This window comes from Emydura macquarii, unplaced genomic scaffold (assembly GCF_026122565.2).
Source record: "Emydura macquarii macquarii isolate MOO-44397 ecotype Brisbane River unplaced genomic scaffold, CSIRO-AGI_Emac_v2 contig_2897, whole genome shotgun sequence".
Classification (NCBI taxonomy): domain Eukaryota; kingdom Metazoa; phylum Chordata; order Testudines; family Chelidae; genus Emydura; species Emydura macquarii.
Genome location: NW_027133034.1, coordinates 27,393,241 through 27,406,247, shown reverse-complemented (window position 1 = coordinate 27,406,247; position 13,007 = coordinate 27,393,241). Strand labels below are relative to the sequence as shown.

Here is a 13,007-nt window from a genome sequence, read left to right as displayed (position 1 = left end):
GCTCAGTAGAAGCCAAATGAGCCCTGGTTGAAGATCAAATCTTACCCATCACTGCAATGGCCAAGACTTCCTCTAACAGGTAAAGTATGGCTCAGGAGTGACAAAATTACATGGTGAATGGTTGATTCCTTGAAGGAAGTGGACCAACAACAATTTTAACTCAATCCATCAAAGCCTATTGATGATGCAGACCAACTGGGAGATGGGGGCACAGTCTATATCACTGTCAGTGCTATACTTTAAAGTACTGAGTGGAATTATTGAAGGAAACTTGATAACATGAGAGTCTGAAGGGATAAGAGGAGATCCATGAGCCAGGCCAGGGAGGAGGTGAGCAAAAATAGCAATAATTCAGAAATACGACTAAGCTGAGAACTCTTTTAATGGATGCAGTTTTTAACTGCAAAAGAATCTACCCCCCCTCGACCCACCCTCACAGAGAGGTTATGAAGCACTCAGTGACAAGGATTGCTGTCTTCCCCCAACCCTAGCCTTGCATCCTTCAAGATTCTATTGGCAAGCAGCTGAGGATGTAGAATCTGCTCATTAGGGAAAGGAGAGATGCACTACTGGAATGCAGCAGAAGTCAATGTGTGCTTCCATTCACTAGAAGATCCTTTACCTGTTTGCCCTTTTCAGGTCATTAACAAACTCTGCAGACTGCTGATGTCTGATTTCACTGCTCTTCGTGAGTCTCTCTAACGCACTCACTAACTCTTGCACTCTTGCTTTCAGTTTCTTCTCTCTGCACCAGGACACAAGGAGTGAAGATGTCAGTTATCCGTACAATTCTGACTTGCAAGAGAACAGACTGCATTCAACAAAGTTCCTTCTGTGTTAGATTTAAAAGAGGAAAAATATTTTTCTTTATGCTACTTTGATAATGCAGGATTTAGTTTTATATGTGGTTAAACTTTTGTTAAATTGATTTTTTTTAAAAAAAGCAAAACAGCAACAATTCACACATTAGAAATGTAGGATAAGAAAGAAATATGAACAAACATTACATCATCACTGGGGATGGTCTTATCCACACTACATCTCTAACATGTAAACACAGAATGTGCAATATCCACAGTTAGGAAAAGAGATGCATGGAAGAAGATATTAGCATATGCCATGTTCTATATATTATATATTTAAGATGGCAACTCAGTAAACATTATAAAGTAAAGTTAAACCTAAAGCTGATATGTTTAGAAAATTTAAAGGACACATCACCATGGAAGACCTAGGATTACTATTACAGGCAATTTGTTAATTAAACATTATTTGTTTTTATTTAAAAATTCTCTTTATTAGAAAAAACTGCAGGAAGCCTGACTGTATAAAAGAGAGTGAAATCAATAACTGAACAGGAAGACTTCATCAGCATCCAAAATAACAATCAGAGCCACAGATTGCAGGAAAAGAAAGGAGGGTCTCATGGTTAAGGCAACTGAATGCTGCCCTGGAATACTGGATTCCATCCTTTGCCAGAGTTCCTATGTGATACTGGGGAAATCACTGAAACCATGGTCTGTAGTTGTGTGTTCCTCATTTTCTGGGTGTTCAACTTGATCACCAGGATCTGATCTGTATAGGTGCTGACCACTCTCAACTGCAAATGAAGTCAACAGGAGCTATGTTTGAACATATACAGTGCTGTATAGCGCTAACTACTCTGAAAAATCATGTGTTAGGTGCCTCAAGTTGGGCACCCAAAATTACTGGAAACTTCGACCTTAAACACTCTACTCTGTCTCTGTTCCCCATTTGTAAAATGGGGATAATACCAGCTTATCACACAGGGGTGTCGTGAAGATAAATTCATAGTTTTGAAGCACTCAGATACTATAGTGATGAGTGCACCGAAAAGCCCATGAGAAAATTAATAATTCTGCCTTCAGAGTTCAATAAATCAGACCGAGGGCCACACATTCATTCTGTGCACTGAATGCAGCAGTTCCTAGATCTGCACTTTAAGAGAGTTGAGGAATGAAGCACCTTAAAGACCATTTGACATTAACTTATCATACTGCAATGTGTGAAACCTTTTGAATTCCTCCAAGACTACTCTGAGATTCTTTGGAATTGCCTTTTTAACCAGAGCACAGCTCCAGCACTGGCCTGAAAGAGGCAGCATTTTATAACCACAGGAAGAGCTATGTAACATGCTAGTTTAACAAAACGGTCAGAGAAAAACTGAATGCTAGCTAAATTTATACCAATGTACTGTTGTCAGTGATATGCTGGTTAGGTTAGAATGAGAGGGTGGAAAGACTCTTTGTTAAAGAAAAGTCTTAATAATTCTTTGCTGCATATAGCCACGTGTAAGATGAGACATTTATTCTTAAATATCTAGTCTTTTTTTTTTTTTTTTTGGAGGAAGGGGGAAAGCAGTGGACTGAGAACCATCACAAATCTCACCACCTGCAGTTCCCAAGTGCAAGGTGCCTTTCTTTGCCCTTGCTTTAGCTACTACAAACACATAGCACAGATAATAGTTTACATGAGTTAAGAAAAACAACCCCCCCCATTTCACCTCAGGGGGTGAATCAGAGATGAATGAAGTTACAGAAGTCAGTCACATTGCTTTAATGCACTTCTGACAAGTGCTCTGATACTACAGTGGGAAGAGCCATTTAAGAACCTGAAGAGAGTAGAGTAGCACAGAGATTGAGTGTCTGCCTGCATTGAGGAGGTAGGCGGTTGGAGGCTTTCAAGGGGGAGGAGATATATTTATGCTGGCCTTTGAGACAGCCTGAATAGTAGGTGAGTTAGGAAGAATATTTATAGTAAGTAAAAGAAGAAGAAAAATAAAAAAAATAATTCAGGCCCATTTAAAATTAAGTACCAGCCAAAAAAATACTGCACTGAAACAAAAGACAACACTGCAGCAACTTGCATAGTAAGAAACCCCACAAGGCAGCAATTCACTGTAGTTCCCAACACATCACCTCTGAAAAGCTTCTTTTGCACTATAAGCAAATAAGCAGACTGACTCCCTCAGGAAACTGATGGGCAGGATCCTCTGGGAGGCTAATATGAGGGGGAAAGGAGTCCAAGAGAGCTGGCTGTATTTTAAAGAAACCTTATTGAGCGAGCAGAAACAAACCATCCTGATGTGCAGAAAGAATAGCAAATATGGCAGGCGACCAGCTTGGCTTAAGAAAGAAGTCTTCGTTGAGCTTAAACAAAAAAAGGAAGCTTACAAGAAGTGGAAGTTTGGTCACATGACCAGGGAGGAGTATAAAAATACTGCTCAAGCATGCAGGAGTGAAATCAGGAAGGCCAAAGCACAACTGGAGTTGCAGCTAGCAAGGAATGTGAAGGATAACAAGAAGGGTTTCTATAGGTACGTTAGCAACATGAAGGAGGTCAGGAAAATATGGGCCCCTTACTGAATGGAGGAGACAATGTTGTGACAGATGATGTGGAAAAAGTTGAAGTACTGAATGCTTTTTTTGCCTCTATCTTCATAGAGGAGGTCAGCTCCCAGACTACTGCACTGAGCAGCACAGTATGGGGAGGAGGTGAGCAGCCCTCAGTGCTGAAAGAATAGGTTCAGGACAATTTAGAAAGGCTGGATATACATAAGTCCATGGGGCTGGATGCAATGCACCCAAGGGTGCTGAGGGAGTTGGCTGATGTGATTTCAGAGCCATTGGCTATTATCTTTGAAAACTTGTGGAAATTGGGTGAGGTCCCAGATGACTGGAAAAAGGCAAATATAGTGCCCATCTTCAAAAAAGGGAAGGAGGAGGATCCAGGGAACTACAGACCAGTCAGCCTCACCTCAGTCCCTGGAAAAATCATGGAACAGGTCCTCAAGGAATCCATTTTGAGGCACTTGGAAGAGAGGAAGGTGATCAGGAACAGTCAGCATGGATTCACCAAGGGTAAGTCATGCCTGACCAACCTGATTGTCTTCTATGACGAGATGACTGGCTCTATGGCTGTGGGAAAAGTGGTGGACGTGATATACCTTGGCTTTAGCAAAGCTTTTGATACTGTCTCTCACAGTATTCTTATCAGCAAGTTAAAGAAGTATGGGTTGGATGAATGGACTATAAGATGGATAGAAAGCTGGCTAGATCATTGGGCTTAATGGGTAGTGATCAATGGCTCAATGTCTAGATGGCAGCCTGTAACAAGCGGAGTGCCCCAGGGGTCGGTGCTGGGGCCAGTTTTGTTTAATATGCAGATGACACTAAGCTGGGTGGAGTGGTAGATACACTGGAGGGCAGGGATAGGATACAGAGTGACTTAGACAAATTAGATGATTGGGCCAAAAGAAATCTGATGAGGTTCAACAAGCACAAGTTCAGAGTCCTGCACTTAGTAGAGAAGAATCCCACGCACTGCTACAGACTGGGGACCGACTGGCTAGGCAGTAGTTCGGCAGAAAAGGACTTGGAGGTTACAGTGGACAAGAAGCTGGATATGCGTCAACAGTGTGCCCTTATTGCCAAGAAGGCTAATGGCATATTGGGCTCCATTAGTAGGAGCATTTCCAGCAGATTGAGGGAAGTGATTATTCCCCTCTATTCGGCACTGATGAGGTCACATTTGGTGTACTGTGTCCAGTTTTGGGCCCCCACCACAGAAAGGATGTGGACAAATTGGAGAGAGTCCAGCAGAGGGCAACAAAAATGATTAGGGGGCTGGAGCACATGACTTAGGAGGAGAGGCTGAGGGAACTAGGCTTGTTTTGTCTGCAGAAGAGAAGAATGAGGGGGGGATTTGATAGCAGGGGGTTCCAGGGAGGATGGAGCTAGGCTGTTCTCAATAGATGTAGTAGATGACAGAACTAGGAGCAATGGTCTCAAGTTGCAGTGGGGGAGGTCTAGGTTGGATATTAGGAAAAACTTTTTCACTAGGAGGGTGGTGAAGCACTGGAATGGGTTACCTACGGAGGTGGTGGAATCTCCATCCTTAATGGTTTTTAAGGTGTGGCTTGACAAAGTCCTGGCTGGGATGATTTAGTTGGCGTTGATCCTGATTTGATCAGGGAGTTGAACTAGATGATCTCCTGAAGTCCCTTCCAACCCTAATCTTCTATGATTCTAAGCAACTAACTTGCTTCTGCTCTTATTACATGGTGGATTTTTTTTTTTTGAAAATCCACTTTACCAATGGTGAAGTTCTCTACTCATATACTCTATTGATTAAATCTATACCTCTACCTTTTCTTACTCATTTTTCCCCTTTTCTCCATCGGTATAGGGAGGCTGCCTGGGAGAAGCATTGAATCAGCACATTTACTGCTTGACCTGTCCCCAGTACCTCCTAGACTGGTCAAACTTTTCAGGTGCCAGCGCTGAGCCTCCTGGGCATGCAGGAGCTTTATACAGTGTGTATGCTGCACCCTCCTCCTTCCACATTTATTGCCACTAGGAGCCTGCAAGGTGGATTGCACAGGTGAAATAAATTTCCTAATTTGTAGTGGCAAGATCCAGACAGTTCTGTAACCTTTTCCTGACATAGTGAAGTTTGCTGAAAAGGGCATCAAACCATCTGCCCTTTGCAGGAATTCTCATGAAAAGCACTTTAGCAGTTTGATGGAATGAATCCTCATGAACCCCTGCAAACCGATCCACAGGGATCCAACACTTTTCAATTCAATTCACTTATTTATTATGCCATTCCATTGATTTCAATGGGCCTTCTACAGAAAAGTGCTACTCAGACATATGGACACTGAAGCCTGCAGCAAAAGCAAAGATATTCATCCAACATCTACTAATTTGTTTTGGAATTTGTGAAACAGATGTGTTTGCAGAGTGGCTGAATAACCAAAACACATGAATTCAAGTTCTCTCCTCCAATTTTCCATTTTCACCAGTATGTCAGAGACTCTTCATGGCTGCAAGCTGCTGGAACGTCAGCAATCTCTCTATGCCTTTATAAGATCTTGTGAAAATATTCTCTGTGCCTTTGGAACCACCTTAGTACCTACTGCTCCCCAATTAACTAACAGATCCCATTTTGGCATGTGAAAATCCTTCTAACATTTGTGCCCCTTCAGGCATTTGTTCTATAGTTTGACAATTTATCTGAGTGATAATGAACTTGGAGGTGCACTTTGTATTCCATTAATGCATGAAAGGGCTATATGCATTTATGGAATTCTGAACACAGCTACACTCCCCTGATTGCTATTATAAATCAGCAGACTATGAAGAATCAGCAAATGCATGTTTAATAAAACAGAATATTTAAGAATAACAGTGCTATTTATAACAGCATCTTTTCAGAATGAGTCTTTGGTGGGTGTCTGTATGCTTATATTTAAATGTGAGAGGAAATTTACTATTTTAAAGGAACACCTCAAAATACTATGCACCCTAAATTCGGAAGCTGTTTCAACCTCAGAACTTATTTTTGTTTAGCATTATGAAGATCAGCATCACCTTTGCTCTGACCCCCCTCCCCCATATACACACACTTTCCTTTTCAATTGATCCTGCACGAATAGGGAGTTGAGGAAAACATAACAGCGGCACCTTGCATCTTGTGTGAACTGCACGTAAAGCAAACTGGTGCATGTATACGCTGACAGCGAATGAGCCAGTGATCAGAGATATGCCTGCAAGCAGATCACACAGGAGACTGCGGTTCTGTTTCGATTAGTTAATAACTCCCTGCTGCAGTGAACAGTCAGCAGGGAACTAAAAAAGTCATTTGCAGAAATCCCTGACTTCAGTGTTCTGAAGGGAAAAACTACTTTCACAGTATGTGTCTTTCATAGCCCTAACGCATAGCAGCAACCTCTGGAAAACAGTACCACTTATTCACTGAACTTACTGACATGGTTGCAATGGAGAATCTTGTTTTACGTTTTTAAGACCAAAACAATTGCTGAATGGAATTAAAGGGGACAACTGCTGAGTTGCTTAAAAGAGTTTTGGCTCAGGTTTATGGAATGGTTTCAGTGGAAAGGCTAGTTAACAGGGCCCCAATGTTTCTCTACTTTCATACATCTAGCCACACAAAATGCAGTGAATCCATTTGGGCAGAAAATTCCAAACTCTGGCCCCACACAAGACAGAGCAACATTTTGCAAGTTTTCTGTCAGTTTGGTCTCCCCAAGCCTGCTGCAGGTTTGGCCCAGGATGTCTTACTCTAGCCACTATGCCTGGAGTCCCCTCTCCTCTTCTGAGGGCATGTACTGCCTCTTCCTACTCCTGTAGAATAGGATGACACACACTTGTAATTTCTGATTCAGCCACAGCCATTCCAGAGGAAGCTCTACTCTCCTTTTCTCAAGAGACCACAGACAATGCTATGTTTAAAACCATTGCAGCTGAATCCACTTAAACCAGCAGTCCTCAAACTTCACTGCACTGTGACCCCCTTCTGACAACAAAAATTAGCACAGAACCCCAGGCAGGTTGGGGAGGGGGGAGGGATGCAGAAGCTACCTGGGTGGGGGGGGGAGGGGGGGAGGGGCCAGAGTCTGAGCCCCACCACCCCGGGCTGAAGCCCTCACGTTTCAGCTTCAGCCCAGGGCAGCAGCACTCAGGCTTCGGCTTCAGGCCCAGGTCCCAGAAAGTTGAACGCTGGCTCTGGCAACCCCATTAAAATGGAATCACGACCCACTTAGCGGTCCCGACCTACAGTTTGAGAACGGCTGGCTTAAACTAACAACCAATGTCAGCACTGCATGCAACATCCCTCAACCAGTTCAACAGAACAGCTGCATTGCCACTCAGGGCGGGACCAGTGATATGGAACACAAAAAAAGAGGAGGGCCACACAGAAATATTTGTTTTCTTAATAGCAACAAAACACCCATAAAAAGCTAGAGGGGGAAAAACCTTTTCAAATATGACATCTGTCCAATTTACAAGGGTATTTGGGCCAGCAGAGCCCTGAAGTATTGTTTCCTGCCACCAGTCTGACTGTGCAATTGAGGAGGAAAGGTGTTAAATGCTTTAAGCTTGCGTACCACAAGGAGCACTACACTGTTCTATCCTTTAAAATGTGTCAGAGGTTCAGAAGTCACAGCTCTCTCAGAAATCAACGGGAGTCGTGGTTTCTTAGCACCTCTAAAAGCAAGCCAGTGGTGCTTATAGATGGGAGGGGCTCTTCACAATAATCAGAGAGGGGCATAGTGCAGCACTCACTGGTCAAGCTTCCCTGCACAGCTTTGTTTCTGACCTGGAGCTTTCCCAGTTCTGGGCCTGTTTTGAGTACAGACTGATAATTATGTCAAGTTGTATAGGAGCTCAGCGATATGGATGACTATCCTGTGGTGAGTAGAGCTACTCATTCTAGTTAAAAAATAGCTGAGAGTGATCCTGGTTATTTGTGAAAAAATGACAAAATAGCTACCACCCATTGTGCCCTTGAGGAGTCTGTCCTAGCATCCCCATTTCTTGGGGTTTCTCTCAGCAGTCATTTATATTATATTATACTGCATACAGACATTTCCACATCTTCCCAAATTCCTTCATGGACTAAGGAAAACTCTTGGGCTAAAGAAAGATTAGATAATGGTAGTGGCATGAAAAGGCAGGGATCCTGGAATTCTGCAGATGGCTATGTCATTCTGACTTCACTGCAATCTGTCACAAAATTTGGTTCTGAAATGCTACGAAGTTCCAAACCCCTTGACTCCGTTTAATGTACACAATAATTAGGTCGATGAAAGAGGTAAATGTGAAATAACTCTGCCAAAAAGCAGCGGACAAAATGCTGTGGAAAAATTGATAGGTTGTTCTTTTAATACAAAAAACCTTTATTGACATCTGCATGTACACTCTGAGCTGCAGTATGGCAGAAAGGGGCATTTCACTGTGGCCCTTTTTAATTCTTACTGTTCATTTGTATCATTACAATATGATGCAGTTTCACTTTCCGCTTTCGATCCGCAAGAGCAGATCTCATTTGTGTTCAAAATAGGATATAATTTTGGAAAGACATAGCCAGATCAGGATCCCTTTGTGGCTGGACATTACCGCCATTAAGAGCAGAACCAAAACCTCAAACAGCCATGAGCTGTGCAGAAGACTGAATCCAAACTTTGCAGTTTGGTCCAAATGTAATTGGCATTATCTGAAGAAATGGCCAGCATCTTGATTCAGCACAGTTTTCTGTGACAGGACTGATTTCCAAATACCAGGGAGACCTATTCTGAGAGCGCTAATAATGTGGGAGGCATAGGAATCTCTTTTGTGAGCCTATGAAGAATGTTACTGTCTCTCACTAGAGTACACAAAGGAAATTACAGAAACTATAAGTGAAATGAGACAACTTTTCAACACACAAATGGAAGTGAATGTAGCTCCTGTTTCAAGGCAGGTGGAATAATGGATAAATACTGAGCAATGAAGGGTCATCTCTGTCCAGAACATTTTTGTTAGCATGTTTAGTACTGGAGCAGGTCCAGAGTTTGACAGCCTGCAGACTATCCTCTTTATCCACAGAACTAGCATAGCATGTGCAGTGGCACTGCCCACTTCACCACACTGCCTCAACTCTCTTCTACTAGGCTAGTCTCCATGCCCCTTTGACTCTTGGTCTCTCTGCTGAGGCTGTCACAAGGGCGCCAAGTGGAATGGTGGCTTTTATGATGTCCCAATCCACGGGACTGAGATCATTGACTCATTTCACACAGGCCCTGCACGGCCATCTGATGTAATGACTATTGGCCAATATTGACCTGGTCTGGATTTGAACTGGGGACCTAGAGGTGAAGGGCTTTGTATCCCATTACCAGTTCCTGGAACCATCAGTCTTCCTAGCCAAGCATTTTAATAAATATAAAAGATTACGAAAAATCCATGCAGACACCAAAGCTATTATCAACTCCAGTTTTGTTGTGGATGGTGAAAGAATGCGAGTGCCTCAAGAATCAGAATACTCCTGTCAGAGCCTGAGGGGATGCAGAGGTTCTCATTCATTTTTCATAGAATTATAGGAATCAGAGACTAAATAAGACCCAGTTATGTCATCTTATCCATCTCCCTGCAGGCAAGTTTGTTCCCTACAGGACATTTTTCTCATTTCCTTCTCCCTGGAGGGTAGCTGCCATAAGCACTCATAAATGGATAATGCATTTATGAAATATGACGTCAAATGGACAAGCTACAGTCCTCTCTCCGGCAGCTGGAGAGGAGAGCACAGCATCAAAGCACTTAGGGATCCCCTTAGAGACTATCATATCCACTGCTGTGACAAGCCTCCACTGTTCTGGAAACTCCAACCAAATCCTCTCTTCCAGCCATGGTCTCTTCCAGCCAATGCTGTGCCATCAGGCTTATGGGAATATTTTTTCACTCCAACCTGTACAAAAGATATTTCCTGCCGTCAGTCTGTGCGGCACCATTACTCATTGTCTTGAGGCTTTGTCCAAGACAATTGTCATTGTCCAATTGTCTTCACTGTGGACACCCATCAAAGCATTCTACTAGATTACAGGGAGAAAAGAAACACATTGCTAAAAATGTATTTCAGGGGATTCAGCTAGAATTTGGAATGAGCAAGCAAAGCAAATCAGCCAGCCCCAGTCTACAATGCTGGAAACCTGGCAGCTCAAATGTGACTTTATAGCATGCAACTTGCAGGTAACTACTACTTAGCTCGGGTCTACACTACACAGTTAGGTCACATACGCCGCCTTGTGTCGGCCTATGTCAGTGCACACACTACAGCCTTGCTCCCCCTCGCCCTACTGCACTGACATCCTAACTCCACCTCCACCAGAGGCATAGGGCTCAGGGCCTGAGCTGTGAAATTGACAAGAAAGCCAGAGCTGGCTGCTGTGAGCCTCCACTTCAGGCCAGGCTGCTACCCAGGCTCCTGGCGTGGGCTGCTGCCGGGACTCCTGGCTTCCCGTGGGGACCCCTCCTACTCCCCAGGGTCCCAGCTCCCCACTCTCGTAAGGGAGCCCGGCTGCACCAGGGCTCTTGGTTCCCCACCAGGCACAGATCTCCTTGCCAGTGGTGAGAAGCCCTGCACAGCTTTCCCCACATCTGGCTGACAGCGTGGAGGCAAGAAGCCCAGGGACAGCTGGACTCTTGGCAGGGAGCTGTGCAGAGCCCTAGCTCTCAGCCCCCCACACTGGCCCTCTTCAGTCGGTGAAAGGCTAAGCGCTCCCGGTGAGGACGTGCACCACCGACAGAGGGAGGGGAGTGTGGACATCAGCCACTGCAGTAATTACCTAACCGAGGTTGACTTAAGATTGTAGTGTAGACATGCCCATAGTGCAGTTAACCCCAAACTTTTGGGGTTACGGTCTCCCTTTGCCTGGTGCACAATGCCCCCAGGAGCCGCAATCGGGAGTTGGGGATGGGAGCAGGGCCAAATACATGGCTGGAGACCATGAGAGGGGCCAGGACCTGGCCCAAACTGCGCTAGGGCTGGGGTGGGAACTGGAACTGCAGCTGTGGGGCCTGGGCTGCAAATGGGGCTAGAGCTGAAGTTGTGGGGCCGTGAACTAGACTGGGAGCTGGGCTCCAGGGCCAGGAACGGGGCCATGAGCAGGCATCCAGGGCCACGAATGGGCCCGGGCGCAGGCCAGGAGTTGGGGACGGGACGCAGCCAGGAGTGGGGCATGGGGAACAGGACATGGCGAAGAGCCGAGGTTGGGGCTGCAGCCGGGGGCTGGGGCAGGAGCAGAGATGGGGGCAGAGCTGGGTGGTGCTTCCTCTCCGCCCCCATGGGGGCTGGCCCAGGCCCTGCCGTGCCCCCCCAAAGTTTTCTCCATGGCCCCCTGGGGACGGGGAGCGTCCCACAGTGTGTTTGTTTATAGAATAGAAGAGGAAAGAGGTCTATAGTAGTAGCACATTAGATGGAGTTTCACAGTGTCCACAGCCAGGGGAAACTGTCAAATTGGTTCCACAGCAACTCCAACAAGGGAACCTGTAAAGCTGGTACAAATACAAATATACACCAAAACAAGATAAGAATATGCACCATTTTACCCAATGGTCCTTCGGTTGGATCTCCCAAAATCATCCGTGTCTGAGCACTACACTAACATTTTAGGGAACCCCTAAACTAGGCTGATGGATGTCAGAAGCTGATTCAAGTGTCAACCCTGTCTGGAAGCAGCAAGAGACTAAGCAATCACTGCAGCACTGAGCTCGCTTGGTGGTGACGCTGCTGCAAAACCAGCTGCAGGCCATGAAAAAGTAAATGCTTCCAAACCACTATGTCAATGTCTATCTTTTCCTGCACAAGACGATTTCTCTCTGCTATTTTAAAATATAATTAGTACTACTTCAACAGAGAAGGCCCCATATGCTCTGCAGCAACAGCGTAAGAAAAAACCTTTAGGGGGAAGCTGTGGGCTTTAACAGCCAGTAGGAGACAGTTGGTGCTTTTGGCAACCAGGAAGCTGTGAGAGGCAGTATGGACTCATAACACTCTGCAGGTGTTTGAGGCTTTTGCCTATAGGGAAGAGATGCATCTCCTCTTTCCCTCTCACTTGTTGTGGGCAGGTGCATTTTAGGGCATGTGACCTCCCCCCCACCTTGGAAACTAGCTATCTCAGCAGCTCAGTATCCATCATTGTGTCCCTGGATAAGCACAACAGCTGGATGTTTCTGCTAATACGAGTAGCACTGAGTGATGTTCACATTAAATGTCACCATTAGGTTCCAGTGTTAACCTTCAAGAGCTTTTTCCTCCCAGGCTGTTCACAGACTCAAGGAGAACACGGCTTCAATTCACTTTCAGCTCACATTTGGAAGGTTGTCTTTGGAAGCATGAAAGCAGAGCACATATTTTTATTTTACATAAGAGCTGACATTCTGACACACAGTGCTTATTCGGGGAGTGATGTCTTCACAAATTCCATGGATACGGACTCATGGAGTACGTGAGGCTCTGATAATACGTTCTCCTTACATGCAAGTAGGAGTAGGACTGAGAAATCCGCACACTCAGCTCTCAAGGCGTCAATCATCCTCCCTAAAACGTCACAACTCAGCTCATGGTGGCTTTTGTTGTTGTGCACACACAAACCTCTTTATCGTTGTGTTAATAATGAAAAGATCCTTTTGTAGATTCACAGT

At 44.8% G+C, this 13,007-nt stretch overlaps 1 protein-coding gene across 3 annotated transcripts in view; it reads right to left on the bottom strand.

The window, feature by feature from the left end:
* Window positions 1-13,007, bottom strand: part of MCC (MCC regulator of WNT signaling pathway) — a 220,996-nt gene that overhangs the window by 6,991 nt on the left and 200,998 nt on the right. For all 3 annotated transcript variants that reach the window (XM_067568942.1, XM_067568940.1, XM_067568941.1), the window contains one exon: window positions 623-745. In XM_067568942.1, the coding sequence (XP_067425043.1) occupies window positions 623-745 (123 nt within the window). The remainder of the gene's footprint in view (window positions 1-622; window positions 746-13,007) is intronic.